At 44.7% G+C, this 28000-nt stretch overlaps 1 protein-coding gene across 3 annotated transcripts; it reads right to left on the reverse strand.

The window, feature by feature from the left end:
* On the reverse strand, window positions 1-27786 carry CDC42 (cell division cycle 42). 3 transcript variants are annotated; one of them, XM_059487415.1, is made up of 6 exons: window positions 27720-27786; window positions 14952-15092; window positions 10326-10398; window positions 7348-7457; window positions 7055-7252; window positions 1-1411 (listed from the first exon to the last, which is right to left on the reverse strand). In XM_059487415.1, exons 2-6 carry the CDS (start codon window positions 15054-15056, stop codon window positions 1322-1324), a joined length of 576 nt encoding a protein of 191 aa, XP_059343398.1. In that variant the 5' UTR covers window positions 15057-15092; window positions 27720-27786; the 3' UTR covers window positions 1-1321. The 3 variants fall into 3 exon arrangements, with proteins under 3 accessions (XP_059343398.1, XP_059343400.1, XP_059343397.1); XM_059487417.1 differs by lacking the exon at window positions 27720-27786 and adding an exon at window positions 26905-27148; XM_059487414.1 differs by lacking the exon at window positions 1-1411 and adding an exon at window positions 2026-2874 and having other exon boundaries at window positions 27720-27770.
* Between the last annotated feature and the right edge of the window lie 214 nt (window positions 27787-28000).

Here is a 28000-nt window from a genome sequence, read left to right on the forward strand (position 1 = left end):
CAGGCTTGTGAAGATACTTTAATACATCTGAAAAGAATGCATATACAAAGAACTTAGACATGAAAAAGCATTGGTTCAACACTAATGAGTCTACAAGAAATTTAAATTGTGGAAGATAAAGAAGATTCCCTAAGTTTTAAAATTTTTTGAATTTGCAAACCAAAATATATTTTTGGTAAAATCCTTATGATACTCCAGATGGTCTATGTAGAGACACTGCACATGATCCTCAGGGCTTGGAGCCCCTCTTCCAGGTTCAAGGTTACTCATGAGCAAAATGCAGAAAAAGGGGTTCCCTCAACTGGTCCCAATATGGTGTCACACCAAACACCAGAAGCCCCTCCCTGCACTTCTTTTCAACTGACACAGGTCTGTCTGTCTTTCCACCTCTCCCTGAAGGATGCCAAGCCATCCAGCAAGAGATGCACCATCAGAGCCAGCTCCAAAACCCATTGTAGCACATCCCAGGTCCCTTTAGGGTGTCCAAGCAGCCGTGTATGTGCTGGTCATTGTAAGCATTTCTCTAATAATTAAGGATTGCCAGAAGGTAGATTCAATAAAAGCCAACTGACCCAGCTAGGTGTACTTCCAATGGGGCAGTTATTTCTTCAGCAGGAGCCAAAAGAATGTGATGGCAAAGATTAAGGAAGAGACCGGCAAGTTAGTCTCAAGTCTGATGGTGCATCGAGAGAAAATCATTCTCCTGTTCCTAAGGCTTCGTAACTTAGAGGATGGGGTATAAATTTATTACCTGCACAGTTAAAAAGCCAGGGCAAAAAGATACAAGGCAACTTCAGAGAAGATGTATTTTCTACAATCCTTCTTAGAGGAGCACCAGCTTGGGACATTTTGCTTTCCTGACTAAAGTCTGCTCATACCCAGGCTGCTGGCTGGCTGCAGAACAGCCCTACAAGGTCTAGAAACCAGAACCAAGTCTTGCCACACCAGCATAAGGGGCAAGACTTCAGTTAAACAGCCTAAAATTAGTCTGTTATAGAAAAAGTCATTGAGCATGCCTTGATGTTAAACAAAAAAAAAAATTAGAAACAATAAACAAAATAAAAAAAACTAGTAATGATCAGTGTCTTCTGATAATACATAATTACTCAAAATTAACTAGTTTAAGAGAATTGAGGGGGCACTGGGGAATAAACACTAACATTCTCATCTCACACAGGTATCGTGTGGGGGAGATGGGAGTGCAGGGAATTTGTCATTATTGCAAAAACAAATTTTAAAATTTTATCTTTAGTTTGATTTTAACATTGCTTTTAGTATGACATCAAACACCAGCTTTGCAGAAGGGGCTGTGGAGGGACGTTCATAGCAGCACACACCTGCGAGTCTTCTTCGGCTCCGGGGGCTCCAGGGCAGCCAATATCGCTTCGTCAAATACATTCTTTAGGCCTTTCTGAAAAGGGGCAAAGAGAGAAAGGGGCAGTTTCATTTTTGATTTTTCACACATACAAAACCCCAGAAAGCCAAGTGGCAGCCACACCCCTCTAAGGACACATGGAGATCTGCCATCCCTAAAGCCTGCCTGCCCAGCGAAGTTCCGTACCACTGCTCTCAGCAGTTTCTCAGCAGAGCATCTCATTTTCAGAACGAGAAAACGAATCCTCAGAGAACGGACCAGTGTGCTTCACAAGTAGCAAAACACGCGCACCAAAGTAATTTCCTTAAGGCAACTTTTATGACTAACTGGCTACTTATATTTCACGTGCTAATAACAAAGTAGAAAGTGCTGCATTCAGATGGAAGAACTTAACCTGGAGCACACCTGTGACAACACACCCCCGTGTGTCAGAGACAAGGTAAGTATGCAATTATAACCTTATCCAGTACATGCTCTGGTCGGGTATCCAGCCCTAAACACCTCAGGGTTAGAAGCAGCCAGGCAGAGCCCAGAAAGCTGCCGTGGTAACAGAGAAGTCAAGCTGGGAGGAGTACAGAGGGGTATCATACACTCTGTTGAGGATTAAACTGGAGCCAGGAAATGCAACTTGAATAAAGTTTCATCAGTCATTTATACAAACAACTGCAATTTTTAATTTCAAAATTTAAAGACAAGCTACAATCGATGTTTTTTCCTTAAAACAATAAAAATCAGAAGCACGATAGTAAGCAGCAGCTTTACATCTTACAGTAACAGGCTTTAAGAATCTATTATTGAAATGAAGAGCTCTACCATGTTGATGAAAGCAATAATTTTAACAGTTCATAAAGCAGTAGCAAGTACATTGATATTTCCTTCCCCCCAAGGATTGACAGATACTCCACTAAAGCACAGACAGCCAAAGCAACAGCAAACATCTCACTGCACACAGGAGAACCAGAAAACCCTTCACTTTACATCATCATTTGCAGATCACCAGTTCAGGTACTTTTGTCATGCAAATACAGTTAAGTCACAAGCAGAAATGGAAAACACGCCCATTGTTTCTTCCAGTTGGATTCAGGAAGATCAAACATCTCTCATTTTTTTGGTCGTTCTTTAAATAACAGTGTAACCAAATCCTTTCCCCCAACAGCCTGAATTGTAAAGCTAGCCACACCTGGCAACCCAAGCAGCAGGGAGTTAAGCGAGTCCAGTTCATGTTCCACAGTCACAATGTTTTACTAAAGATCTCAAGTACTGTTTTCAGTCCAAGAGCTAATACAGAGGTTGCTCTAAGATGGCAAGCAGGCACAACAGCTTTCAATCAAGATGGTTTGATTCATTTTTAACCGGGTTTCTACAGTAGTGGGACAGAGGAAGCAGCAGCAAGAGGGGAAGAAGAAAGTTTAGAATATACAGCACTTCCTTTTGGGCTGAGTTTCCGGAGGCTCGAGGGCAGCTAGGATAGCCTCATCAAACACATTCTTCAGACCTCTCTACAAGACAGAGGGGAGGAGAAAAAACAGCAGCCAGGTTAGAGGATTAGAGAAAAACAAGCAGATACAAAGAGCATTCAGGAGCAGGCTGAATTCACAGAGGCAGTAAACAGATTTACTTTGCAAAAAAACAAAGTAGATCCCAGGAGAAAATCTCATTTAGATAACCCAGAAGTCAATGACAGAGACAGAACAAGTGACAGGCCAAGTGGAACAAAATCAACACTCAGAAGGGCAGAGGCACAAACACAGCAAGAACATGGGGGAGGGGGCCACACAAATGGTGACGGTTTCCGCTCCACTGCTGCACTACACTGAGGGAGTTCACAGGGGAATAAATCAAGCACACAGCAGCTTGCCCCAGCAGGGAGACCCAAAAGGTCAGTTAAACCTTTTGTCGACACCCACTGTGGATAAGTGAACACCTCGGATGCACAGAGTATTTCTCCCAACTCCCCGGGTCCAGAGCAAAGGCTCCAAACAACTCCTCTGCTTTGTGAATTCAGCCCCTGAATAACTGAAGGTCTCCAAATGGCTGGGAACACACATTCTGGGAGGGAAGCAGGACCACCCTGGTAAGCCATCATCACTGGCAGTCACTAACTCTCAAGTCTTTAGAAGTGATGCAATACCTTACCAGTGCTACTCTGACACTGGGAGCCAGCATGGAAATGGTGCATTTCAGTTATTCAGTTTAGTTGCCAAAGCAAGTGTAACCACAGAAAGACAGGAACAGCTTTATGAGCGCAACGATTGGGATCCAACACCAGAAAAGCAGTCACAGAGCTGCGGGACTCTGCAGGGGTTACCCCGGAGCACAAAGTATGCGCTGCATTTGCTGTAAGCACAACAGGAACAGGGCAGGGCGTTACCATCCCACCCAAGTCTGCCAGGTTACACACCACACCAGAAGTGAAACCTGGCTCGGTTTAGACTAACTGGACTCGCCTAAATCTACTGTCATGAGTGCACCCTTCAAAAACTCAGGAGAACTGCTTTATGACAGCTGAAAGCAAACAGAAAAGCTTCAATTACATCCTGTAAACAACTGCAATCTGTGCAAAAATTAATTTCTTTTCAGATCATTCAAATGTAACTGGTTTTCCCCTTACAGGTTATACTGGATATATCCCTTTTAGAAGGTCTTTAATCTTATTTTACTAAAGCACATACATAGGAGACCTCTAAGGCAGTGCCATCTGGAAGCATTTAAGGCCATCACATAACATGCAAGATTATACTTGAAAGAACAATAGTTTAAGGAAACTACGATGTACATTCTGTACATCCTCCCCAGAAATTTTTCTTTTTCTTTGAGTGAGTTGCAACTCATGCTCACAAAAGAGCTAAATACTTCCGATAAATAATGCCTCTGAAGTCCAAATAGTAATTAGATTTAATTTCTCTGTGAGAATAAGGCTGCAACATAAAATCAATTATGTACTGTTAAACAGATTAAGAACCCAGGCAGGGCAAGAGTCAAGGAAACAATTTTACTTAAATTCTCCTATTCAGGGTTTGTATCACCTGCAAGAAATTTGTTCAGCAGTGCAGAATTTGGGATTTGTTTTGAAGGACCTAGCATAAAAGGGAAGAGGATAAAAAAAATGACTGGGACAAAATTGTTGTGAAAATGGACCAGGGTTAAAAGCTTGGATGACCATGAGTAACAACATGAAGGGAAGAAATTGTGTTCAATACCACAGACACACAGGCCTGTTAAAATCATGACTTTTGTGTTACACTGGAAACAGGCTGAGATCAGGATTCCTCTGTTTATGGACAGCTTAAAGCACTTTATATATCTGTGTCAAAACTGGCAACCCACCATCAGGAGAAAAAGAAATCAAATTCAGCATTCTCTCTGATGTGAGGTACTAAGATTGGGCTTCAGAAAGTGCAGACATCCATACCCAAGAGTAACAGAAGTAACAATCACTGTAGTTGCAATCTGTCAGTCACCCTTTCCTAACAGCAAAACCTCACCTACTTGTCACAGTAGCACTGGGTGATCTTGTAAAGAAAGGCTGGAGACAGACACTGAAAATGCCTTCATCAAAAAAGGGATTCCACAATCTGAGGAAAGGGGGATAGAACTGGCTCTCCAATAGAGCAGTTATCCAAACTTGGGGAGAAACTCTGTCTTTACAGAAAAAACTCAAAACTCAGCCTCTCATGACTCACACAGTACAAAAACAAATAATGCCAGCTCCATGATTCTATGAGTATTAGCTACTGTGGTGTCAAAGTAATTTGTAGATTAGTTGGGAAGAAAAAAACCACCCTGCACTGCTGAAGTGAACCGCACAGACAGCATCCAAGGCAAAGAGAGACTGAATACCCAGCTGAGTCTCACTTCAGCTAAAATCAGCTACTACAGCATCACCTTGCAGGTAGGAAAATAACCCTCCAGGCCAGGGAAGCTGCCTTCTGTGTTCAGCAAGCTGCCAGTGAGATCACTGCAGGAGCTCCACACAACCCTTTGCAGATCAGTTACAATGCTGTTCACCAGCTACTGATGACAGACCCAGGAAAAAAGTGTTTGGTGAGTCAACAACAAAGGGAGAGAAATGGAGCAGATGCAAACCAACTAGCTGTCCAGGTGAGAAGGCTTCTGAATCCTCCTCCCAGGTCACTCCTGACCACTAAAATCATCACTTGGTATACAAGCACTAACGCTCTGGAAGAAAATTCAGGCTGAGCTTCCAAGTGCATAAAGTTGTTCACTGCAACAGATACAGATTAGTCTATCGGGAAATAGAAAGAATGGATAAACACCAACATTTTTTGTCATATCAACTCTTGCTGTAGTAATTCTAAGTGATTCCATGCAATTTGAGCAGACACAAGCTCAAGTCCAAAGCAAGTCCAAAGCTACAGAGGAAAGGGTCTCAGAGAGCAATACAGGACAAAGGCCCTGGCAGGTATTTACCCAATTAGCAGGTTCTACAACCTAGTTAGCAGCAGCATTCAGGCTGTGCCAGATACCATCTAAAACAATATTTTGGGGCTGAACAGACCCAAGAAAAACTACAGCTCAAGCATAAACAGCCCTCAGCTTGCCTGCGGGCAGTTACGAAGCATGGCCAAGACCACCTTCTGATCAGGGATTCCCAGGATGAGCAGCAGCACGCCCCACCACATCACCTCCAGGGTCAGTGTCCTGCACAACTCCAGCAAAGTTCCTTCACAGGAGACACCCAGGCAAAGCTTTGTTACAAAAAAAGCGTGAGGATTTTAAATGGAAGAGTAAACATGCAATCTGGAAAAAAGGGGCAAGATAAGTAGAACTTCAGGATTTGTGAAGTTTGGTAATAGCTTTGTGCTCAAGGAGATCAATGAACAACATAACTGGAAAGAGTGAGGAGCTTGATACTGCGCACCCCTGGTTCCATGCACATCAGAGATGAACAAATTCTTTACAGACCAGCATTAAGGAAGCTGTTCAAAGTGTTATAGTCAATTCTGCAAGAGTAAGAACCTAGGATTAAGTTCTCAGAGCATCCAAAGTCAAGGCAACAGGTCAGCTAGCCAGAAAATGGCTCCCACTCTAGTATTCCTAACTGAAAGGGAAAAGATAATTGAGTTTCTTGCTCTCAAATCAGCTACTTTAGTTGGCATTTGATTCACATTCACAAGTTATAAACATGATGTAAGAACTGTCTTAAGAACTATTTAACTGTTACTTTCTGTTTTAACAGAACTTCTGTCTGAAGGAAGGACACAGGAAACAGCCGACCACCAGCTGCACAGGAAGAGAAGGCAGCTATCAACTATGAAAGTTTCCAGTCTTCAAAGTACCAGCATTGACTTTATCGAGAGGCATTTTTTTGTTTGCCTGCTTGTTTCAGCAGTGACGTGCACACTGTGTCCCAACCCAATTATTGTCCAAAATGTACCTTCTAAGTTATCAACGGTTATTTTTCTCCAGCACAGAAGTAAACACAGTAAGCACATCCTCCTCCATCACCCCCATTAGGCCTAAACCACACAGGCTGATTTTCTTTGTACCACTGCCAACTCTCTGTGCCTTAGAACAACATGACAAAGAGAAAGCTACACTGTAAATAGCAGACCCAGAGCTTACACCCCTTCACATCCACACTAAGTTGTTTTTCCCTGGAACTGAAAAAAAGCATGGAATAAAAGCAAGCAAAAATGGTCAAAGACCAACCCTTACCTGCGTAAGTGCAGAGCATTCCACGTATTTTACAGCCTTCAGGTCCCGGGCCAGCTTTTCAGCAGTCTCTGGAGTTATGGGCTTCTGCTTGTTCTTGGCAAGTTTCTCAATTGTTGAGGGATCATCTCTTAAATCAATCTGGGTCCCAACAAGCAGAAAAGGAGTCTTTGGACAGTGGTGAGTAATTTCAGGTACCCACTAAAGACAGAAGAGACACAGCATTTGTTACTAACTACCTATGATAACTCCTGACATACTTCAGCAGCTCCCTTTTCATGCGGAGCTCAACCAACCTTTTCTTTCACATTTTCAAATGAAGAAGGAGAGACCACTGAGAAACAGACCAGAAATACATCTGTCTGTGGATAGCTGAGGGGTCGTAATCTATCGTAATCTTCCTGACCTAGAAAGGAGGAAATTAACACTGTATTAGACCCAGACGACAAAATCCTGCCCTTTACAAGGAGTCAGAATTCACATTTCATCACAATAACATGGCTGTGATTAATCCTAACTCTGAAGCAAATAGCCAAGCACATAGTGAACTCAAACATTTGAAAAATCTATGTTTCAAATCCAGAATTCATTCAGTTGCTATGTGACAGTGAGCCGCTGAAAGTCACAGGAAAGCTGGGAAGCCTCCAATACATTTTGAGATCAAACACCCTCGGACTGCATAACACTCTCCTCAGTTATGAAGGACAGTTGCAGAACGTCGCTCCAGTTATAGGTGACCATTCATTACAAGTATTATGCCATCAAATTTCATTACCCTGCAAAAAATCCCCTCCTCTCAAGAAGGGAGAAAAAATTAGTTTTGTTCTGACTTATGCTGTGACTCACTGAAGTGTCTCCAGGCATGAGGAGGAGAATGTTGCTGGTACACATGACTGCAACCAGGCCACCCAGCAGTATTCCCCTAAAACCTCACCGAAGTCCCAGCATGGGCTGTGCTTTGGAAGAAGCCAGCCTCCTCCCTTTGAGTCCCTATGTGCATGGAGTCTCTGCAAGGCACCACTAGCACTGATCCATCAGCCTGACTGTCAAATTTCATTCTTAAACCTCCTCCTGCATAATTCAGCTGCACTACTTTTAGAAACCCAATTTGGCAATGAAGCTGCTGCACTTACTGGCAACAAAATCCAAGACACTTGTTTAAGATGTCTCAGATTCCAACTAATGCTGTCTCACTCATCCTACAGGACAAAGACCTACAAGATCTTGAAGGAGTCAACACAGCAGCTGGGACACCTCAATGGAGAAGACCTACAGTTTGAAGATGGAAATCTAGACATCTCGTCCTGTCTACTGTGCTTGGCTGGACAGAGAGGAGTGAGCACTGACCAGAATCACAGTCTCATGGTTTGGGGTGAAAAGAATCTTGAAGCTCATTCCAACCACCTGCCATGGGCAGGGACACCTTCCACTAGGATCAGGTTGCTCCAAGCCCCAGTCAATCTGGCCTTGGACACTTCCAGGGATCCAGGGGCAGCCACAGCTTCTCTGGGCAACCTGTGCCAGGGCCTCATCATCCTCATAGGGAAGAATTTCTTCCTAGCATCTAATCTAAATCTAAAATAAAATGTTGCAATTAACAAACTACTCCAAAAGTCTATCTTCCAAGTACACGCTCAAAACAAAGACTTGGGTTTTAATCTGAGAACCAGCAATAGGGGATTCATGCATCGTTAAATTTTGTCACCTGTGCTGGCTGGTACTTAGAAAAAGCAGGCAACCATTAAGAACACATACTTTCCCCTCAGCAGTCCTGCTCAGGAAAGAAAGCCTTTACATTCACAAGTGCACAGAGTCACCTACATGCATTAAAGTAATTTGGTAACTTCTCAAAATTGCTAGCTGGATCACTGCTCATGTTGATAACAGAAAATGTGCGTAACTACACACACAACACTTCTCAGAGGTCTGAACCCTCAGCCGGAAAATAGGCAGAGAAGGACCAACACAATCACCCACACAGGGACCGTGCAATACTAGAACTGCTGTAGGACCACCAAGATGCCTACAGCAGACCACACAACATATGTCAGGAAAGAGTCTCTCTTCTCCACCTAACTCCTCATCCATGAACTAGGGAGCTTACAATAATGGGAACACAAATCACATTTGGGAGGAGAACACGGAGAGCTAAGTGAAGCCATGCTGAAGAATACATTCAGTACAGACAGCTCAAGGTACAGATGCAGTGCCAGCTGCAGGTTGAGCTCTGGGTGTCCAGGAGCTCCAGAGGAGCTGGCACTGACCCTCTGCACAATGAAGGGCCCAGGGACCTGTGGCACAGCCAGCTGAGGCACATTCAGAGATACAGCAGGAACCAAGGACTCAGCTGGAAGCTCCCAGACTTTCAAACACATGCTGTGAGGGACATAAAAGCCCATGGTTTGCTTTGTTCAGTATCTCTTCCCAGAGGCACTAGCTCAAGCTGTTATTTTGGTTTTGCACCACAATTAAATGTTAAGGCCCTGGCTGCCTGAGACATCTATGTGAAATCTGGGGCTGAGGCAGTAAGGAGACCTTGTCTGACTGTGGAGTGTGGGGCACACTGAGAATCAAGCGAGGCCCCACTGCGTCACTGGAGCTGCCACTATGAACAGGCTTCAGTCCCAGCTCAGGTGGTGAAGTGTGACTGGATGGCCAAAAAGGAAAGTTCCTTTAACAGCTATAGTGTTTAACTGGAAACCTAAGATTGTTTCATTAATAAAATTAGACATTAATGATGCATGTAAGAACACAGCTGGAAACAGATTAAATTTTATCAGACAATTTTACATGAATGCTTATGTACTAAGCTCTCCAGAAGGGCTCTTTTGAAGAAGAGTTTACAATACCAGTTGTTGCCACATCACTTCAGTATTATTAGGTGGTAGGGACGAGTATCCAGCAGCTGAACCAGTTTCTACCATTTCTTTTCACACATGCAAAGCCATGTTTAGCTGTTTCATCACTGCACATTTCTCCAGCCTAAAACTGAGATGCAGCTTAAACAAGAGGCCAGCAGATTTTTAATTTTTAAAAGCAAGCAGTGAGAGGGCTTATGAAATCCACACCCTGACTTCATCCACATTAAGGATGCAGAGACATTTAAAAGGTTCTAATATTAGTCATTCTGTCTTGCCAGAATCAAGAGAGATTCTCCCCTTCTATTAAAAGAAAATCTCAACAAAAAAAAAAACCCAACTGTATGTCTTCATGTTCAACATCACCTCAGGTAAATCTTGGTCAAGTACAATGACACAAGCACTTGGTTTCTCACCTGCAGTATCAAAGAGGCCAAGGGTGTAAGGCTCTCCTCCAATCATCACTGTTACAGCATAGTTATCGAAAACCTGGCAAGAAAAGAGACACATGTTTCAAGGAGACATGATTCTCAAACCATCATCCTACCCATCTTGCCAGAGCACATCTAATTTGAATAAGAGACACCTCTAGAGGAAAACAGAACCATCAGGCTTACAGTGCTATTACCACTAATACTATTAACAGAACAATTCCACATGTAATAGTGATACTCCAACTGTTTCCACAACACAGTCAAGCAAAGGCATACAAGGTACACCACTGAATAACACACAGTAAAAACCACTGAGCAAAACACCTACAACAGTGTTTGCCTGTTACTGCAAGGAGGTTTCCCACGCTGCCAAAGAAATTCTAAACTTCAACCTTAGTCTTAGACACAGTAAACACATCCTCACAAGGACAGAACAGGTAAAGTCAGCCCTGCCATTCAAGGGCACAGAGTGATGGGGCTGTATCTCACAGCACCTAAATCCTCTCAAGTCCAAATTTCTGAGTATCTAGGGAACTCTATTATAGAGTCCATCCTTTCAAGAGAGATTTATCCTCCATCTCTGAAGGAAGCAGTATCTGGTAAAAAAATCAATCTGTGTCAAATCCAATCTGAAAGGAGAGTCTGGTTCCAGATACCAAGATCTACTGCCTCTGCAACAGAACCTGGTACAATAGTACTGCCCTCCAGGAGGTTGCACAGATCAAAACCAGCACTACCCACGAGTGTTTCACGCACAAAGTGACTTACAGTACAACTGACACAACAACCTACCCAAAAGCTCAACTCCTCCACCCATCCACTCAGGAGAGCACTGTCTGAGGTCAGCATCCTTCATTTCAATAACGATGTTATCTTCAGAACCACAACAGACAATACTGCAGAAACAACCTATGGCAAAAGATCCTCCCCACTGCAAAAAGAAAACCAAAAACCCACCACCTGCCCCTGCAAGGTGCTGCATGGTCACTTGGGGCAAGTCAGGATCTCCAAAGAATGATGAGGAAATTCTGCTTCCTCACAGAACTGCAGCCTGAGCAGCTCTCACAGCTGAAGTAAATCCCAACAGGAAAGATGTCAGCAGCCACCTCAAAGGCTTTTTCACAGAAGTGAGCAGGGAGGGATGTGGGAAACAAGTAGTCACATGCATCTGTTGTCAATACAGTAAGAGCTTAGGTCCTTGGAAAAAGAAAAAAAACAACAAAAATTGAAGAGCAGTGAAACTGCACTTCAAAGCTGTACTCCCCAGAGTTCAAATGTCTCCTTCCCACCTGACTGCCCTGGTTAAAGACAGACCCAACACTATCCTATTTTTTTCAGCTTTTCAAAACTTACAATGACTGAGAAAGCAACTATGGCCACTGCACACTGCATATCCCCAGAACATCATCCAGAAGCAGAAATCCACTTCTCACACTATTTTGAATTAGCACATTCAAGATTTTAAAGCACTGCAAGAGACATCGCCACTCGTCCCCACGACCTCCAACTCAATCCATCAAACACTGCACTGGGTTTGCCTTACTGAACACACAAGAAAGGGTCTAGCTCCAAATCACACCTTGAGGTTGAGGGATGGTTGAAAGTATTTTCACAGGGCACATTCAACATCCCATGACTGTACTGCTTCAAGACCCCAAAAGACTTATCAGGATGAAACTCCTCTGTTCCTAGGAACAGAACAAGGAGCCAGAGTGATGAAGGTCAGAGCATTTCCTCTTCCACATGTCAGAAGATGGTCGGCAGCTCAATCCCCCAGCAATATCCCCCCATTTTTGTTCAGCTACCACCTGCAGCTGCCCTTTCAGGGCAATTAGCATGTCTCCTTCCTCATCTTGTTTTTTGTTTTTAAAGCTCCCTATCTGCAAAATGGGATTTTTTAATTTCAATTTTTGTCTTAAGGTATAGTTTCTATTGAAATGTTTGGGGTAGAGCCCTAAGAAGGCCAGGGTTATGAGGCTGGCCTTCACAGAAACCAGGCAACTATAGTCTCATAGTACAATTCACAGACAATTTCATCCTCAGTTGTGCCAAAATGGCTAAAAAACAGAGCCCAAAGCAGTTCCTGCCAATGCCAGGCAGCCCACTACAGCAACTGGCATGAGCTCTCACTTGAGCTGTCACAACCCAAACATTGCCAGTGCCTTTCCAAAGACGTGCCCTTCACTGCCTTGATTTTTGAGAATGGCAACAAAATCAAAAACATACAGATAACTAACTATGTGCAGTACCACCATGAAATCCATCTTCCACTGGGAAACATCCTCCATGAAGAGAAAGGATCGCAAAACACAGCGCCAACTGAACAGAACTATAGGACTGAAATGATGTGCTCTCCATCCATACTGCAGCCAGGCCACTGCACAGGGACTGAAGTATCCGTTCTATTTCTCTGTCCATTTATTATCAGAAGCATTAGGTGGAATATCAGAGGTGATGTACCAGTTTCCAGAGTCTGAAGTATGCCTCTAGGCTGTTCACAGAATTAGGAATGGGCCTCTGGTATCTCCAGAACAGTGAGTTCCTCAAGCCATGAAGTTCAGAGGTAAATAATATTTTGGAAACATGAGGCAGATTTAAAAGGCACTATAGAGAAGCCTCAGCACACCTTGAACACAATTCACTGGCAACTAACCTTTTCGCATGTTTTCCACATTCCTTTCTAGCAGAGATTTACAGGTAGCACTACTGTGTGCAGGACAGGATACCAACTTGAAGGCTTTCAAAACATACATTTTAAGATTATAACATTTTTCAGCTCTATCACTTCCCTTAAGGGGTAAGTATAGAAACACTCACTGCTGAATTCACTGATCAATTTCATTTTGCCTTGACTATAAAGAACAGCTTAAATAGGACAAGCAGCCTTTCACAGGTTCAGCACAGAATGTAGCTGCCCTACAAGCATCACATCAGGATATCTGACACCACTGAAAAACTTAAGAATGGCGAAACAGTTTCAAATGCCACTTCTCTACCAATCCATAACAGAGCCCATGAGAGAGGCTGATCCTGGGTCCCTGTGCCTACAGCACAATCCACAAGTTCCCACTAGTGACCACTGCCTCTACCCTGAACACTAGGAGGTTTGGGAGTCCTTTCATGATCAGCTCCTCATCTACAACTAAAGACAAACATTTTTATTTTGTGGAAGTCTGTCCTACCCAGGACAAACCTCGTATCTGGTAAGTTGAAAAATTCTGGATAGCATATAAAGCCAGTATCTCAAAGAGACATGATGATGTCTACTGCAACTTCTTTCCCACAAAGAGAAGACATTTTCGTATTCCAAAAGAGCTATCAGGCTGAGCTACCGGCCATCTCAGAGGAGCTACCTCGTCTTCTGAATTACTTTGTAACACAGAGAACATTACCAACGCTTTTACTGGCAGATGTTCTCTGTGATGCATTTCCACATCCAAATTTGTTTGGGATACATAGATAAACTCTTCAACTTGTATATTAACAGAAGATGGCCTTTTCAGACCATAACAGAGAAAATTAGTAAAAAGAGCATCCAGCTATAGTAGTATAGTAAGAGTCCCTGTAAAATCTATGTACTGTATAAGTGGCCTTGCCCCAGTTCTAGTTATTCTAAATGAGCCACAGCTGTGAAGTCCTTAGTTGGGCAGCAGCTGTGGCTCGTGAAGGTTACTAGGACAAAAGGGGGTGGCTTGAGAGCCCTGGAAGGAGCCCTGATGAAGCCACAAGGACCGGCACTGCTGAGAAGAGCTGCATGTGAGGAAACCACCCAGAAGGTACGGACTCCAGAAATATTATAACAACAATATGATTACAACATCCAGCTGCCAGTCTCTTGCAGCAACCTCACTAAAAACTGACCCACCTCAGTGGCAGTATAGCGATCTTGTGTACACAATATCAAGTGGAAAAGCACTTTTCTGACAGGAAGACTGTGCATGTGCCTCACAGGCAGTCAAACCGCTCTCACTTTGAACTTTGGATAAGTCAAGGGATTCAGTATTTCAGAAAACTGAGCCTGTGAAACTCAAAACAGTTACTTCAGTGTAGTTAAGGACTATGCATACATTTTGAAGTACAAAAGAATGTGTCTGCATCCAAACACGCTCCTCATACTTAGCTGAAGTTGACAAATCACCCTCCGTAGTGAGGGTGAGAAAATGAGCTTCAGAAAATGTTAACTGTTGTCACTGACTATTCTAGCAACATGAAACACTCCCTTCCCTAAAAACAAAGATGTAGCAGGAAGTGAGAGCACAACCAGGAGAGCAGGTGCTCCTACTGCTTACTCTCCACTGATCTGCAGTTGTTCACACTGCTTATCTCACTCACAGAGTCCATCCACAAAGAAAATACAGAATCTGCACAGCAGTCAAGTAGCAAGAACTGACACACACAGGTGAACTGACTAGCACTACCAGGTGATATGGAAGGTAACAGCATGGTGTCAGACTGATTCTCACTCTTCCATGCTCTATTAGTCAGTCTCCAAGAGGCTATAAGAACACATATTAGAGAATGCATGCCATCAAGGTTAGTTCAGAAAGGAACTCATGCTATCCCGCCCCAGCAAGCCCAAAGAAGAGTTTGAGCCATTCTCACACTTACCGTTGGTACGTATTCCGATGGGAATTTATTTGTTGTATAAGAAATTAAGAGACAGGTTTTACCAACAGCACCATCACCCACTACTACACACTTGATCGTCTGCATTGCTGAAATCTACTAGAATATCAATCCAAAGAGAACCTAGAAGAAAAAAAAGATACATATATTTAGATGGTTCCCAGATGCACTAGATAGCCATGCATATCCCCTTTGACATGAGCCCAAACCACTATAGCACATGTGAGATATGAAAACATGACATTCCTAAATGAGTTGGTAGATCCTTTCCCTCCACTACACACACAAAGCAGCTCACATTCATAAGCAGAAGAATTTTTGCCTAGTTACCTAGAGATGGGCAAAAAGATCTTTTGGCTTTTCCAGACTCGATTTTTATGCATGGAAGTATGTAGCCTCACATGCAGTGGAAGCTGGAAGCGTAAGCTCTGGTCTTTAGAGCTGCTCAGGAACACACCTGCCTTCCAGAGAGCGCCCGCTGGAGAGCAGCTCAGCGTAAGACACACCAGAAGTGTTTGTGGAATAGAAATTAACACATACAGACAGAAATAAACATGATTCTTTTCTTCTCTCCCTGCCTTTTTTAGGACCTAAGCATCATTTTACAATTTTCTGGTTAAAGTTGCTAGTTAACACATACCTTTATGCCCACTGTGAAGTGTTTACAGCACTGAGAGCTCAGCAGGGCATTCAGATCCCAAGGGGACTTCTGACATCACAAAATCTAAATGCACCCAGTTACTCCAACACAGTCTCAGCAAAAACTTTAGTACATGAACTAAACCAGTATGCATCACCAATATCTCCTCCAAACACTTGCTGGCTGTCTTTCATTTGTGTATTACTTTAATTAGAGGTGTACCAGGCCTCCGGTCATGCCTTCACATAGATGTGTGAAATCCTGACCCCAGGAAATTAGTGGCAAAGCTCTCACTGACTGTCAGCATAATATCATCCAAAACACTTTTATTTACAGCAACAAAGACTTGCCGCAAAGTCTCTGTAAAGTCCTGAGGGGAGCAGGAGGTGTTGCAAGCAGCAAATTTGCCATCACAGGAACAGCAAAGCTTTAGCAAGCAAGGATGTTGCCACGGTTCTCAGGTCTGGGTAACTGCAAGTCAGGGTAACTGTATTAAAAAATCCGAATCAATCCCTCCTGAACTATTCATTCGGTCACTTCCTGAAGATTTCACTTCTTACAGTAATGTAAATATGCAAATCCAAATTTTTGAGGCTTTAGTCACAGCCAGCAACATGATTTGATACTGTGTATCATACCATCGTGCCTGCAAGGAAAGGAAATTGCTAGGGACTCAAAAGAAACATACCACCCCCAGCTCTTCTTTAGATACCACAGGGTTGCTCTAAGATTTCAAGAAAGACAGCTACCTTCATAATAAACATCCTCAGAAGTTCCTAAGAACAGTACTTGTAGGGGAATACTAGCTACAGCCATTCCCACAAGACCTGGACAAAACCACAAGCAGTTTTAGGAAATGGCAGCAAAGATTCTCAGGGCAGGCCATCAGCGAGCACCTGGTACACCAGGCACTCACACTGCCATCCTCACCTGTAATTCTTCTTTCAGCAAGCACAGAGATAATAAATTATGTGTGTAAGCATCAGGTGTAGCCACCAGTACCCCATTTCAATATCAATAGAATCTATTGATTTATGCAGATCTCAGTTTCCCAGCAGACATCCAGAAGGATGCACTGTGCAGACGTATCAACAGGCCCTTCATTAATACAACAAAAAGCTCTGCAATTTGGCCCTGAAGCAAGCACATATTTACTCAGAAGGAAAAAGCAACTATTTACATTTCAAAAGACATCTTCTGTGTTCAGGCCAGTTCAACTGTTTACACCCAAATACTATTATTCAATATTGCCTCAGTTGCGAAGGGCTCCCTCAGTTCTGCCTTGCCATGCTGTCAGCACTGATTGACCCCAGAGAAAGTCCCATTTCAGAAGAAAAAAAAAAAAAACAACCAGACAGAAAGCAGGCAGTGGAGCAGCACAGCTCAGGCCCATATTAAGAAAGTTTTCATGCTCAGAGAAAAAGTGCAAAGGGATGAGCCACTCATTAAGGTGATTTCCAAAGGAAAACATGCCAAAACTCAGGCAGAGCAAATGAACCCAAGTGCATTCCAGCTCAGCCCGGACACAGTCAGCAGTGTGCCCCGCTCACATGGGCAATACAATTCTACCATCTACCTCTGGGTTTGGGCAAAGCCCAAAGCATTCAGCTCTGCCGCTGCTCAGTGCGGGTAAGCTGCTGCCTCCAAGAATTCCTCTCAGAGTTAGTAAATGAAGTACAAAACAAATCTCCAGACTGGGTTTCCCAGCCACTTCTCATATGTTTTTCCAATTTCCACTCGAATTTGTTACACTGCCCAGCCAGTCCCTGGAACCCCTGCTCCAGCTGTCCTTCCTCACCCCAGGGCTGGCACAAGAGGAGAAACATCCCTCTCACAAAACAGCACTTACAGTCAAACCTTTAGAGAAGCACTCTTTCCAAGCAGCTCTCTCCTTGGCAGACCAGAACTCCTCCATGCTGCAATCCTCCCTTCCTGTTCTACCTGTAATTTGCGGGTTACACATCTGCTTCAGACCATCTGTCCAGAGCCCAGAAAACACCCAAGAGGTAAAATCCTGACTCTGAAGCATTCCCTGTGCTCACTGCAACAGACCAATCCATGACTCTCCATAAACTCAGATCTTGTGTATTACCAAAAAACCTCATATACACCTTTGTAAAAAGAAAAAGCATTTTACAGCTCATTACTCCAGAGAGCATCAAGCAAGCCACAGTACTAGAAAGTGCCTCAGGTCACAGAGTGTGCTGCAAGCCTTTGCTTCTTCCCTGTCCTTGGACACAGGCAAGTCCCCCCACACTGACACTGGGAGAGAAGATGCTGTTCTCTGGCAAGGGCTCGGGTCAGAGTCTGGGGCTGACACAGCACCAGCTGCACGCAGCTCATGTCATGCCTACAGCTCCGACTACGGCAGTGAGCTATCAGCCCTATCCCACACAGTTTCTCTCGAACAAACACCAGCGCTGCAAATCAAAAGCATCTGCAGGAGCGCTGCTCATTCATTCTCTCTGCACCTCCAATTCCCTCCTGAAGCAAAGCACTGCTGTGGTGCAGATCAACGACTCAAACACGCAAGCCACTGCACGGGGTGAGGCAGCACGCACTACTGTTTTCTACCAGGTGACCTGATCCTTATAACCCAAAGCCTTGCTCTGGAGCCTAAAGTAGACTCTGAATGGCACAACAGGGGTCTGGAAAAGCCCAGGCAGGGCTGTTTTCTTTCTTTTTTTGTTTTTTCCTCCTTTCTAAAACACAAAACTAATAGCATTTACCATGAAAACAATTGAACTGGATCATTGGAAATTCTCTATGAAACAAGCAAGTACCACTGCTCTCACACCAGTTGTTCAATTCTGATTGCCCCCACCACAATAAGACACTTCAAAATTACACATTAAAAGAAACAAAAATTTGGGCACATCCCTTAGGTAAAGAGATCCCCCTACATTTTTTAAATGGATGCATAACTTTATGCTTAAATACTGAAATAAAATGGTGTAAGTTTTAAATAGATTTAGAGTGTTCAGCACAGGCCTCCAAAGTCTTAGCAGTGGCAAAGTAACTGGATGAGCTAATGTTTTGCACTTGTAAGAAGTCCACAGCTGAAAACAAGCTCATTTCTAAGGAGCTTAGATTCACAATCCTGGGACCTCCTCTTCCATAGGAATAGCTTTAAGGATACATACATCATTGACTTGTGGTATAGAAGTAACTTAATCCAATTTAAGATTAACCACAGAATAACTCATCCCCAGAGTGCAACGACAAGGGCAATAGAAACAAAGAAGTTACAGAGGCTTTGGGCTTGTTGCCCCCCACAAGTCACCACAGTCTGTATGTACAACACCCAGCAGAGAGAGCACTCCAAGCAGTTTTAAATATCTGAAAGAATTGAAAGAGACTGGAAAGCATTGAAGTCATCCTAGCCTGAGGGCAGTGAGTGGATTTTGAGCCATGTAATTGTGTGCCATCTGGTCAAGCCCAGACAGAAGAGCTGATAAAGACCAGGAATGCAATGCAGGTCAATATGACTTAGCTCTGTTCAAGGAGCTCTAAAGACTTCTTAAAAACATAAAAAAATATTAAAAAAAAAGAAACAGAGCATTGCACTGATTTGATCCCTCAAGTCTCTCTGTAGTGTAATCAAAACCTTCAGCAATTCAGTAAAGTACATGTTAACTAATGACACTTGCAGTATTTGCTGGATTTTAACCTGCTCAGCATGTGACCACAACAGCAGGATTTCAGAGAACTCAACACTGTCCTAGACAACTGAGACCTGGCATCTGGAAACTGTGGATTAAACAGCCATGTAAACTCTGTCAAATTCATAGGCACGTTTTACAGAATTTTGCTTTAAAGCTCAATTACACTTTTGTGGAAGACAGCTGATCTGCATTTAGGATTAATTCCAGAAGTGTTAACAGAGATGTGAGTAATACAACAAACAAGGAACGGAAGTCTCCAGGGGGACATTCTGGAGCTCGGTAATCCTTCCTGGAGCAAAGGAAATTCAGGAGGGACACACTTTGGTCACACAGGCCTTCAAGCACCAAGCCACTAACCGATCACAAGAGGCTGAAGAAATCCACAGTACCTAAGGCAGGTTCCCACTGACTAAGCACTCGCCATACCATCCCAAACACACCTGCATCTCCTGTGCAAGTCTGACTTTCCCATCCTAAAGCCAAGCATATGAAACATGGCGGTACTATGGGAGCACTTGGCTTTCACAAACTTCCTGTAACTTAAGAGTAGCTCCAATCTGTTCCAGCACCTATGTGCACTATTAACTGGAGAATTAAGTGAAATTTTGTGCGGTTTTGTACACAGTGTTCCCGACTAAACTCAGAATTCCCACGATCTCACCTTCACTCTTGCTTCCCATGTAATCTGAAGAAGAAATCACAAGCCTTCAAGCGTGTTAAAATTTCTCTAACTTTTAAGCTACTGAAGTTTGTTCTCAGGTTAAAATGTGCACATTCTCCCAGCTAAAGGAAACTGTGCTGTCAGATCTGTCCCCACGTCCTGAACTCGCTTCCTGCCTGGGCAGCACCACCACTTCCTCTATCAGGCAGGACTGAAACTGCTGCCATTTCATCACTAGGACTGGCTACCTTGGCTCACTGCAAGCCACTGCCAACTAAGAACCAATTTGTGGTGCCCTCTGGGATACACCATTAGCATAAGAGTTGAACCTTAACCAGTCAATCACAGCTTCCAGATCCTGTTTGAGCACCTGCTCCCATTCAAAGAAAACAAGCAGCCATTTCTGAAAACTAAGATTTTTTTTCCCCATCCAATGTCATTTTACAGTTAACAGTTTATTCATCCAACTCAAAGCACTCAAGGAGTCCACAATGACAGGAACAATATTCACAGGATTTTATTCATGATCTCAGGTAACTACTTTTGCCCTTCCATGGTAGTTTCATTTCATATCCTGTAAAACCACACAGTTCTAAACAAAGTCCTCCTTTGTACTTGATAATTTCTTCCCAAATCAATCTAATCCATTTCAAGGTCCTTACCCTCAGCCACTTCTTCTAGCCCTACCACAAACACTTTTGCTTTTCAAAGTGACAAATCTCTGCAGTCACAGGGGCACCAAGGAGAGGTACTTGGCTGCTACAATCCCAGCAACCTGATTTGCCTCACCAGAGATACCTCCCAGCATTACACGGAAGAGGCACTCTATGCCTGTATTACAAACACCACATGACAAAGGTTGCCATGTACAACACACGGTTTCCCTGCGGAGATCCCAAGCCATTAACGAAGGGACCACATGAGCTCAGCTGCCAACCACACAGGGAGAAGACCTTGGACCTCTTGGTACAGTCACAAACCTGTGATGTAAAACACAAACAGAAGCCACACTCTGATTAAGAGTTAAATATAGAAGGACGAACTGGCACAGTTTTAAGAGTAGTATCACCATGGCCAGAATTCTCCTCTGCACATGTGCACATGTGCAGCAACATCTATCTACAGACACAATGAAAATCCTCCAACACAAAGCCCACCCCCCCTTCCAGCTTGCTAGGAATCATCTTCTTCATGAAGATCTCACCCCAGAACTAAACACATCTGCCACTTCTATGCTAGTAAAGTGGTAAATGCTAGTAAAATGACACATAAAGGAATATATTAGGTTCTAAACTACCTGGTGCCCAAGCTCAACTGCCCATCCTGCCCAGAGCTTAGGCTGCTGCACACAATCTCTATACACAAACACACTTGTTACCAGAGGTTCCAAGTCAATCTTATCACCTGGGTCTTTAGTTTCTTAGGTGAGGCTTAAGGCAGCTGTTGAACTACAAACCAGCACAGAACTGGAGTTCCACTCCTCTAGAACAAGGGAATCATGAAATCCAAGCTAAAACCTGCAAAAGCACAAGGGACGGACTTGAGACACAATCTTGTACTCCATTACTCCAGGATCTTGAAAAGGCTATCCTGCTTTAAGCACTGTTTTGGGATTAACTATCGCTAACAGATCAGACACAATCCTTTAAATACTACCAGTTCTCCCTGCAGAGTACAAATTCTGTCTCCAAAAACCAGTGTTGCTGTTTACCTTATAAGTGTGTCTAATTACAAGACAGAGGCACAAAAGTTCAGTTGCACTAGAAGCTTTGTCAAGATAAACACAAGAATTCAGGTAAAGACCTGGATCTGCAGCGGGTGGGTTTTTATCTGAAGTTGAAGAGAACAACAGCAGCAGAGCTGCTGCATGGCTCCATCTACATGCCTGCTCACATCAACAGTCTCAACCTGGTGTTGGATGTCAGCATGAGAAATTTGTGGGCAGGCACACAAAAACAAGCAGCGGGAAGAGCCACAGGATCACCATCACCAACAGAGCTGGATCAATACCATGACAGCCCTGGTTTATCTCACAGGTTCCTGGTGTTCTTGAAACCCACAAAGTTTGCTATCATCACAGGAATCCCTGTTGGAAGATAAATCATGTGTCTGAGGTCCTCGAGCATCCCTTAATCTGCAGATTAATGGACTCAACAGAGCCTGAATACCCCAGCACCTCTGCAGGTTCGAAGTCCCCTTTCTGGACAAATTACTGTGAATTGCCAAAGAAGCAATAAGAGATCTCTTCTCAAAAGGCAACTATCATAGAGCTATCATAGAATAGAACAGAATATGCTGAGTTGGAAGGGACCTCACTGTTTGAGGTCAACTGATATTTTCTATACTTAATGCAATTTTCTCTCTCTAATTCTGCAATATTTGAGAGCTACTTTGCACATCTTCCTAAAGACTCCTCACAACCGCCTGGTACACACACACAAAACAGGAAGTGAAGACAGTTGGGCAGGGGAATTTGAATAGCCTGAGCCCAAACTACCAGCAGCACTGTAACACACATTCCAAGTTTTGCAACTTCAAAAAAAAGAAGAGGAAAAACAAGTAATCCCATTTTAGCCCTAAATTCAAAACCAGAAAGCTGACCAGCTAGATAGTGTGACTCAGCAGGCTCTGCTGCCATATCAGTTACACTGCAGCGCAGCTGTGCCTGCACCTCCTTAGCCACAGGTTCTGCCCACTATCCCACTTCAAGGCTCCAAGCTACCACCTTCAACTGAACATAAACTCCACAGAGAAAAAGTGACAACTTTCCCATTATCACTCTGGTTAAGGTTACGCTGTCAAAAGCAGCATCACCACAGGAAAAATCTGCCCCAGATTAAGCACTGGGATGTGCGTGGGGTTACATTAAGTCCTTTTCTGCCAAAGGCATTTTAATCTTATCTTATTACTCTTCACTTTCACACTCTACAGGAAGCTGTATTCATCAACCATGCAACAAAATCCCGTTCAATATTTTATTACCACTTAAAACCCCTTATTTTCACTAACTTTGTTGCATACTGATACTATTTAAAAATACAAACTGCACCTACACTCTTATCTGAACACAGCATCCAACCAAGGCCCACATGGCCCTGATGGTTCTCCCCACTTTCCCGTGGCCAGCTACATTCAACAGAGCTGGAAAAGATATTGGGAGAAGTTCCTGTATTTTGAGGCACGTTTTCCTTCATGAGAAGCACCCTGTCTTGCACACTGCAGCAGATCCTGCTTACGCCTGTTATGCTCAGGGAACAGGACAGCTGCAGGTCCTCCATGCACACAAACAGAAAGTTCCCAGGAAGACACACTGTGTTCAGGGAGAACAGCTCAGGCTGTGTACCAACATGCTATTTGAAGACTTCAAAGATAAAGCCTGGTTTAAAAACACTGCAAAAGCAACTTTATCCAGATACTGAGCTATCCTGGATCGCTGTTAAAATAAAGTAGCTGCAAGGCTCACCAACACCATGACAGCAGCAGGGGAGCTGCCCTTCATTCACCTAACCAACAGAAGGAACCAGAGCAGCTGGAACCACCCCACTTCCCCGAGCCCAAGATGAGCCCCAGCAGCCCTGTCCTCAGGACCTGCTGGCACCTGGCACTTATTCAGCTATCGCCAGATGCACAAGCGGCTCAAAGAAACAGCGTTCCAGGACACGGGAGACTCAGCAACACTTCCCATGCACCAAACCCCGCAGTACCATTGAACTCAAGGTAACTGCTCCAACACACTGATGCAGCCAGATGCAGGCCCCACGCAAGCCCCTCAGCATTCAGCTGTTCCCCAGCTGCTCTTTGGTGCACACAGTCATCCAGCTCATGGAGTGGCAGAGGCCTTCCTGACTTGCATGCAAAGCTGCAGGAGCATTTTTGTCATTATTTCCCCAAACTGAACGCTCATCATTGGCCAGAAACACAGCACAGCATCCTTCAACTTGTGACGAGCTGAGCAACTCAAACCAGCTTGCTCCAAAGCAAGATAGTTCTGGCAGTCTCAGCTGCTGCTGTGAGTGCAGCAACACACGCCACAGCAATCGCCTGCTCCGCCAGGGTCTCTACTGGTCCCAGTCCACAGCAGCCTAAGGCTTGCTCTAACACCACCTCAGCCTGGTGAAAACCTTCACCTGCCAGAGTCTGGTCTATGCTGGAAAACACATGTGGACGTGTCTTCCCATGCAATCTCATCACAGCCATGGACAACGTGGCAAAAATGTAGCTGGAAGCACCTACAAGAGACAGGTATATCTCGCCAAAGGCCCCAAGGAAGCCCCCATGTTACTTTACTAAAAAAGCTTCTGTATTTTTTCATGAGACAAGAAAATGGTGCATGGACCAACTCTCCTGGTAGGAATTATGCCATAACACTCTAAAGTAATGGGGTGAACTGGCAGCACAAGAGCTTAAAACATAATAACAGCTTTTAAAAGCTTTTCAAAACAAATTCTTTGTTTTCTCTTTATAAAATATCACTTGTTTGGAAGAAAAATCAACATTTTCAAGGGAAGAACAGCTGCTCTACTGAAAACAGGCCAATTAGTATTTTTTTAAGGTTTTACAACTCTTTAGGTCAGAGTCATTCTCTGAAACTCCAAGGGGAGATTACAAAGATTAATTACACAAACTCTGCTTCTTGTTCTCACTGTTTGCAGTTTTCTGCACACCCAGGACCAGGTAACCAAACCCAGTTCATCCACTCAAAAGCAACCTGAAGGATCCCCCACAAGAAGGTGGAAATTACCTGCCTTAATGCCGTTCCTGTCACTCACCTCAAGTACTGACATACACACCGTGGGCTGCAAGAGGCAGCTGGCCACTATGCTGGGGTGGCCCAACATCCCCAGGGAGGGAGAGCTTTTGTGCCAGGCTTCAACCCTTGCAGAAACTCTGGAGAAAGGGATTTCTTTACCTACCACTCCTAATGGCAGTCCTTCCTGATGGATATACACTTAGTTTGTATAGTGCACAACCATAATAAAGTGTAAAGTGTAGGGTCTGGTGGAAGCCAGATAATTAAATGGTGACAGGCTGCAGAAATGCAAAGATACTTAGAATTTCTTTTAAAATTTTGCATAAAAGCTTATCTGGTCAATAAGTTGCTTTATTTGTCATATATTAACAAAGGTGCTTTCACCTACATTTAATGTAAGGGAGTGAAAGGAGCCAGGGAAGAAGACTAAGTGGTTAAAGAGGGCTTCTTGCTACCTGAAGCACCAGAAACCAATTTTACCTCCATTTGATTTAACAGAATTTTCATCTTCTGAAATTAAAAAGATGTCATTCTTTTCTTAGCAAAGAATATTTTCCTAAAGGACAAAGAAAACTACACCCCCTACAATTCCTCCTGTCTCTTGTTCCAGAAACTAGTATCATGAATTCATGATGGCGTCAAAGGCCAGCAGGAGAGCTCGGCTGACCACAAAGAGCAGGCAGAGGAATGAGCACACACAAGCCCACAGACAACTTCCAAAGCTGAGAGCCTCACACGGGCATCGAGCAGATTACACACACCTCACCTGCAACATCTTACATGAACTCCAGCTGTAGTGCTGCACGTTTGTTTATTGTCCAAGTCTTCTGGAGCTAACAGCAGAGCTGGAACCCAGCTACACCAACCCCTCCATGGGAACAAGAGTGGCTGGAAAGGTTTTAATTGTAAGGTCCAGCTATTTATGCTCACAAGACATGGAAAATTATTTTAGTACTACAGCACCATTTTAACCAAAAAGTCAAACTTTACATCAAGATTAGTGGCCAGCTTCATGCTACACCTTCAATCAGCCACACACACGGTTTAGAGCAAGGAAAGCCCACTGCACACTTATAAGAGAAATCCCTGGGAGTTTCACAGGGGCTCCATTTCTCTTTACTGTTGGTTTTAAGCAGAACGACAGTTTCTGACAATTTCCCTTTTAGGTACTTCACGCTCTAGAGCTTCCAGAGCTTTTCTATTTAAACAGTAAAAACATCACGAACTCCCCAGCCCGACCATCAGTTTTGGGCAAACAAACAATTCTAAAGCAGAGCAGTTAATGAATTCAGAGCATCAGTTGCAGGTCATGAATAACCAAGTTCAAAGTATGCAAATCTAGTGATTAAAATTTCTGCCTAGGATATGTTACCGAAGTGAAAACATGTTTTATCTTGCACCCCAGTAATTTTTTATTCCTTGCCAAGACTTTTTTTTTGTTGTTACTGAAGCATAAATGAGAACTGTTTAAACACCAAATCATTTTTACAGTCAGCAATATACTCATTCAAACCTTACATGCATGTCTAAGACCTGACTCAAATACACACTTGCCTATACTTTCTTCCTCAGAACCTTACATTAACAACAAGAGTTTACAAAGCAGAAGTTTACAACAGAAGGGAAGTTTACAACAGCTTCCCCACATACAACCAGCTGAATATAATTTGCTTACTGAAAAAGAGAAGCTGTAATGCTTTACTGAGTTATCCCAATCAGCAATACAAAGAGCTTGATCCAGGTTTTAAATGCCCCCTTCCAAAAAAAAAAAAAAGTGTTTGGGGCACTGCAACTCAATACTCTGAGCAACCCACACCTCCTTCCTGGGAGAGAAGCACAGATGAATACGAGACAAAGACAATCACAGATGGCCAGACCAAGCAATCCACTTCTGATCGCCCAGTTCCCATCTAACATGGCCTCTTCGCCAGAGCTTTTCTTCCTCATGCTGCTGTCAAGATGGGATCTCTGGCTGCCCCGGCCACAGCATCCGCACAGAAAGGACACCAGGAATCCTGAGCACGAGAATGTTCTTTGTTAAGCACAGGTTTCCAAGGCTGGCTGTTGTGTTCACAGCTACCTGTGACTGGCCCTGTGACTGTCTCCTACTGCTGTCACCAGCGGCAGGTTCTATCTACTTACAAATACACAACTGAAGTCTAGATCACTAAAACAGACCTTTAAAACACAGGCAAGTGTTATGTTGCTGCAGTACGTACATTTTATGAGATTCCCAAGGAGAATGAAGAACACATGACAACACGAACCCTCGAAGCAGTGTTAGCTGCTGCCCTAGCTACAGCCAGGGGCATCACGCTGTAACGAGAGCTGTGGGACGGCTCCGGGTAACCCACAGCACTGGAGCTCGTGAGGCAGATGCCCAGAAGAGTCTGCGACTTCTCGACTGAGCGCTGTCTGTGCGGGGCACGTAGCTGGAGCTCAATCCCTCACCATGCCCGCACCCTGCTGCGGTTCAGGGCTCCTGCGGCACGGCACGGCACACCTCGCTCAACCCGCAGCCCCCCGGGGCTTCTCGCACAGCCCCGGGCGCAGCCGGGCTGCACCAAGCGCGGAGGGCCGCGGCTGAAGCCGGGACGGGCAGGGCGGGGCTGGGACGGGCAGGGCCAAGGGAGTACGGGCGGGCCCCGCCATGGCCGCGGAAACGCTTCCTGCGCTGCTCCGAGGGTCCAGTCCGTCCGCCGCCAGGAGGGGGGGGTGGGCAGGAGAAGCGGCGGCCATGCCCACCGTCTCAACAGACCAGGCCCACAAAGGCAAGCGCCCGCCAGCAGCCACCGAGACCCGCCGGGACGAGGCCGCCCTTCCCCCCGGCAGGCGGCTGCCGGGGAGGTTCCGCACACACAGCGGGCCCGGCAGGGCGGCTCCCGCACAGCGGGCGCTCCGACCGAGGTGAAGGCCAGGGCTGCGCTGGTGGGTGCTGCGCGGGGATCAGGACCAGTCGGCGGTGCCGGGGGGTCCCCGTGCTCGGCCGGGGGTCCCGGTTCCGTCTCCGCCCCCCTCCCCCCCCCACTCTCACCTCGGACGCTCCGCCGGGCGTTGGCAGCTCACTGCGGGGTCTCCTCGGCGAAGGCACAGGGGCAGCCGATTGACGTCACCGCGCAGCGCGCTGGCGAGGGGCGTGCCGGCCACAGCGCCCCCTGCCGGCCACGCGCCGCCGCTCGCAGGGCGCTGCACGCACCGGCAGGGGGCGCGCGCGGGCACGGCCTGCCCCATAAGGGTTTTTTTGGTCGTTTTTTTTTTTTTGTGTGCGTGTGGTTTTTTAGTTTTGTTGTTGTTGTTTTGTTTGGTTTGTCGTTT

Source organism: Ammospiza nelsoni, chromosome 22, assembly GCF_027579445.1.
Source record: "Ammospiza nelsoni isolate bAmmNel1 chromosome 22, bAmmNel1.pri, whole genome shotgun sequence".
Lineage (NCBI taxonomy): Eukaryota > Metazoa > Chordata > Aves > Passeriformes > Passerellidae > Ammospiza > Ammospiza nelsoni.

Coding starts and splice junctions, on each gene's coding strand:
- CDC42 (XM_059487415.1), bottom strand. CDS start 15,056: ATGCAGACGATCAAGTGTGTAGTAGTGGGTGATGGTGCTGTTGGTAAA. Junction 7,458..10,325: donor TGGCCTCTTTGATACTGCAG/GTGAGAAACCAA, acceptor CCTCCTTTCTAG/GTCAGGAAGATTACGATAGA. Junction 1,412..7,054: donor AATGCTCTGCACTTACGCAG/GTAAGGGTTGGT, acceptor GCCCCTTTTCAG/AAAGGCCTAAAGAATGTATT.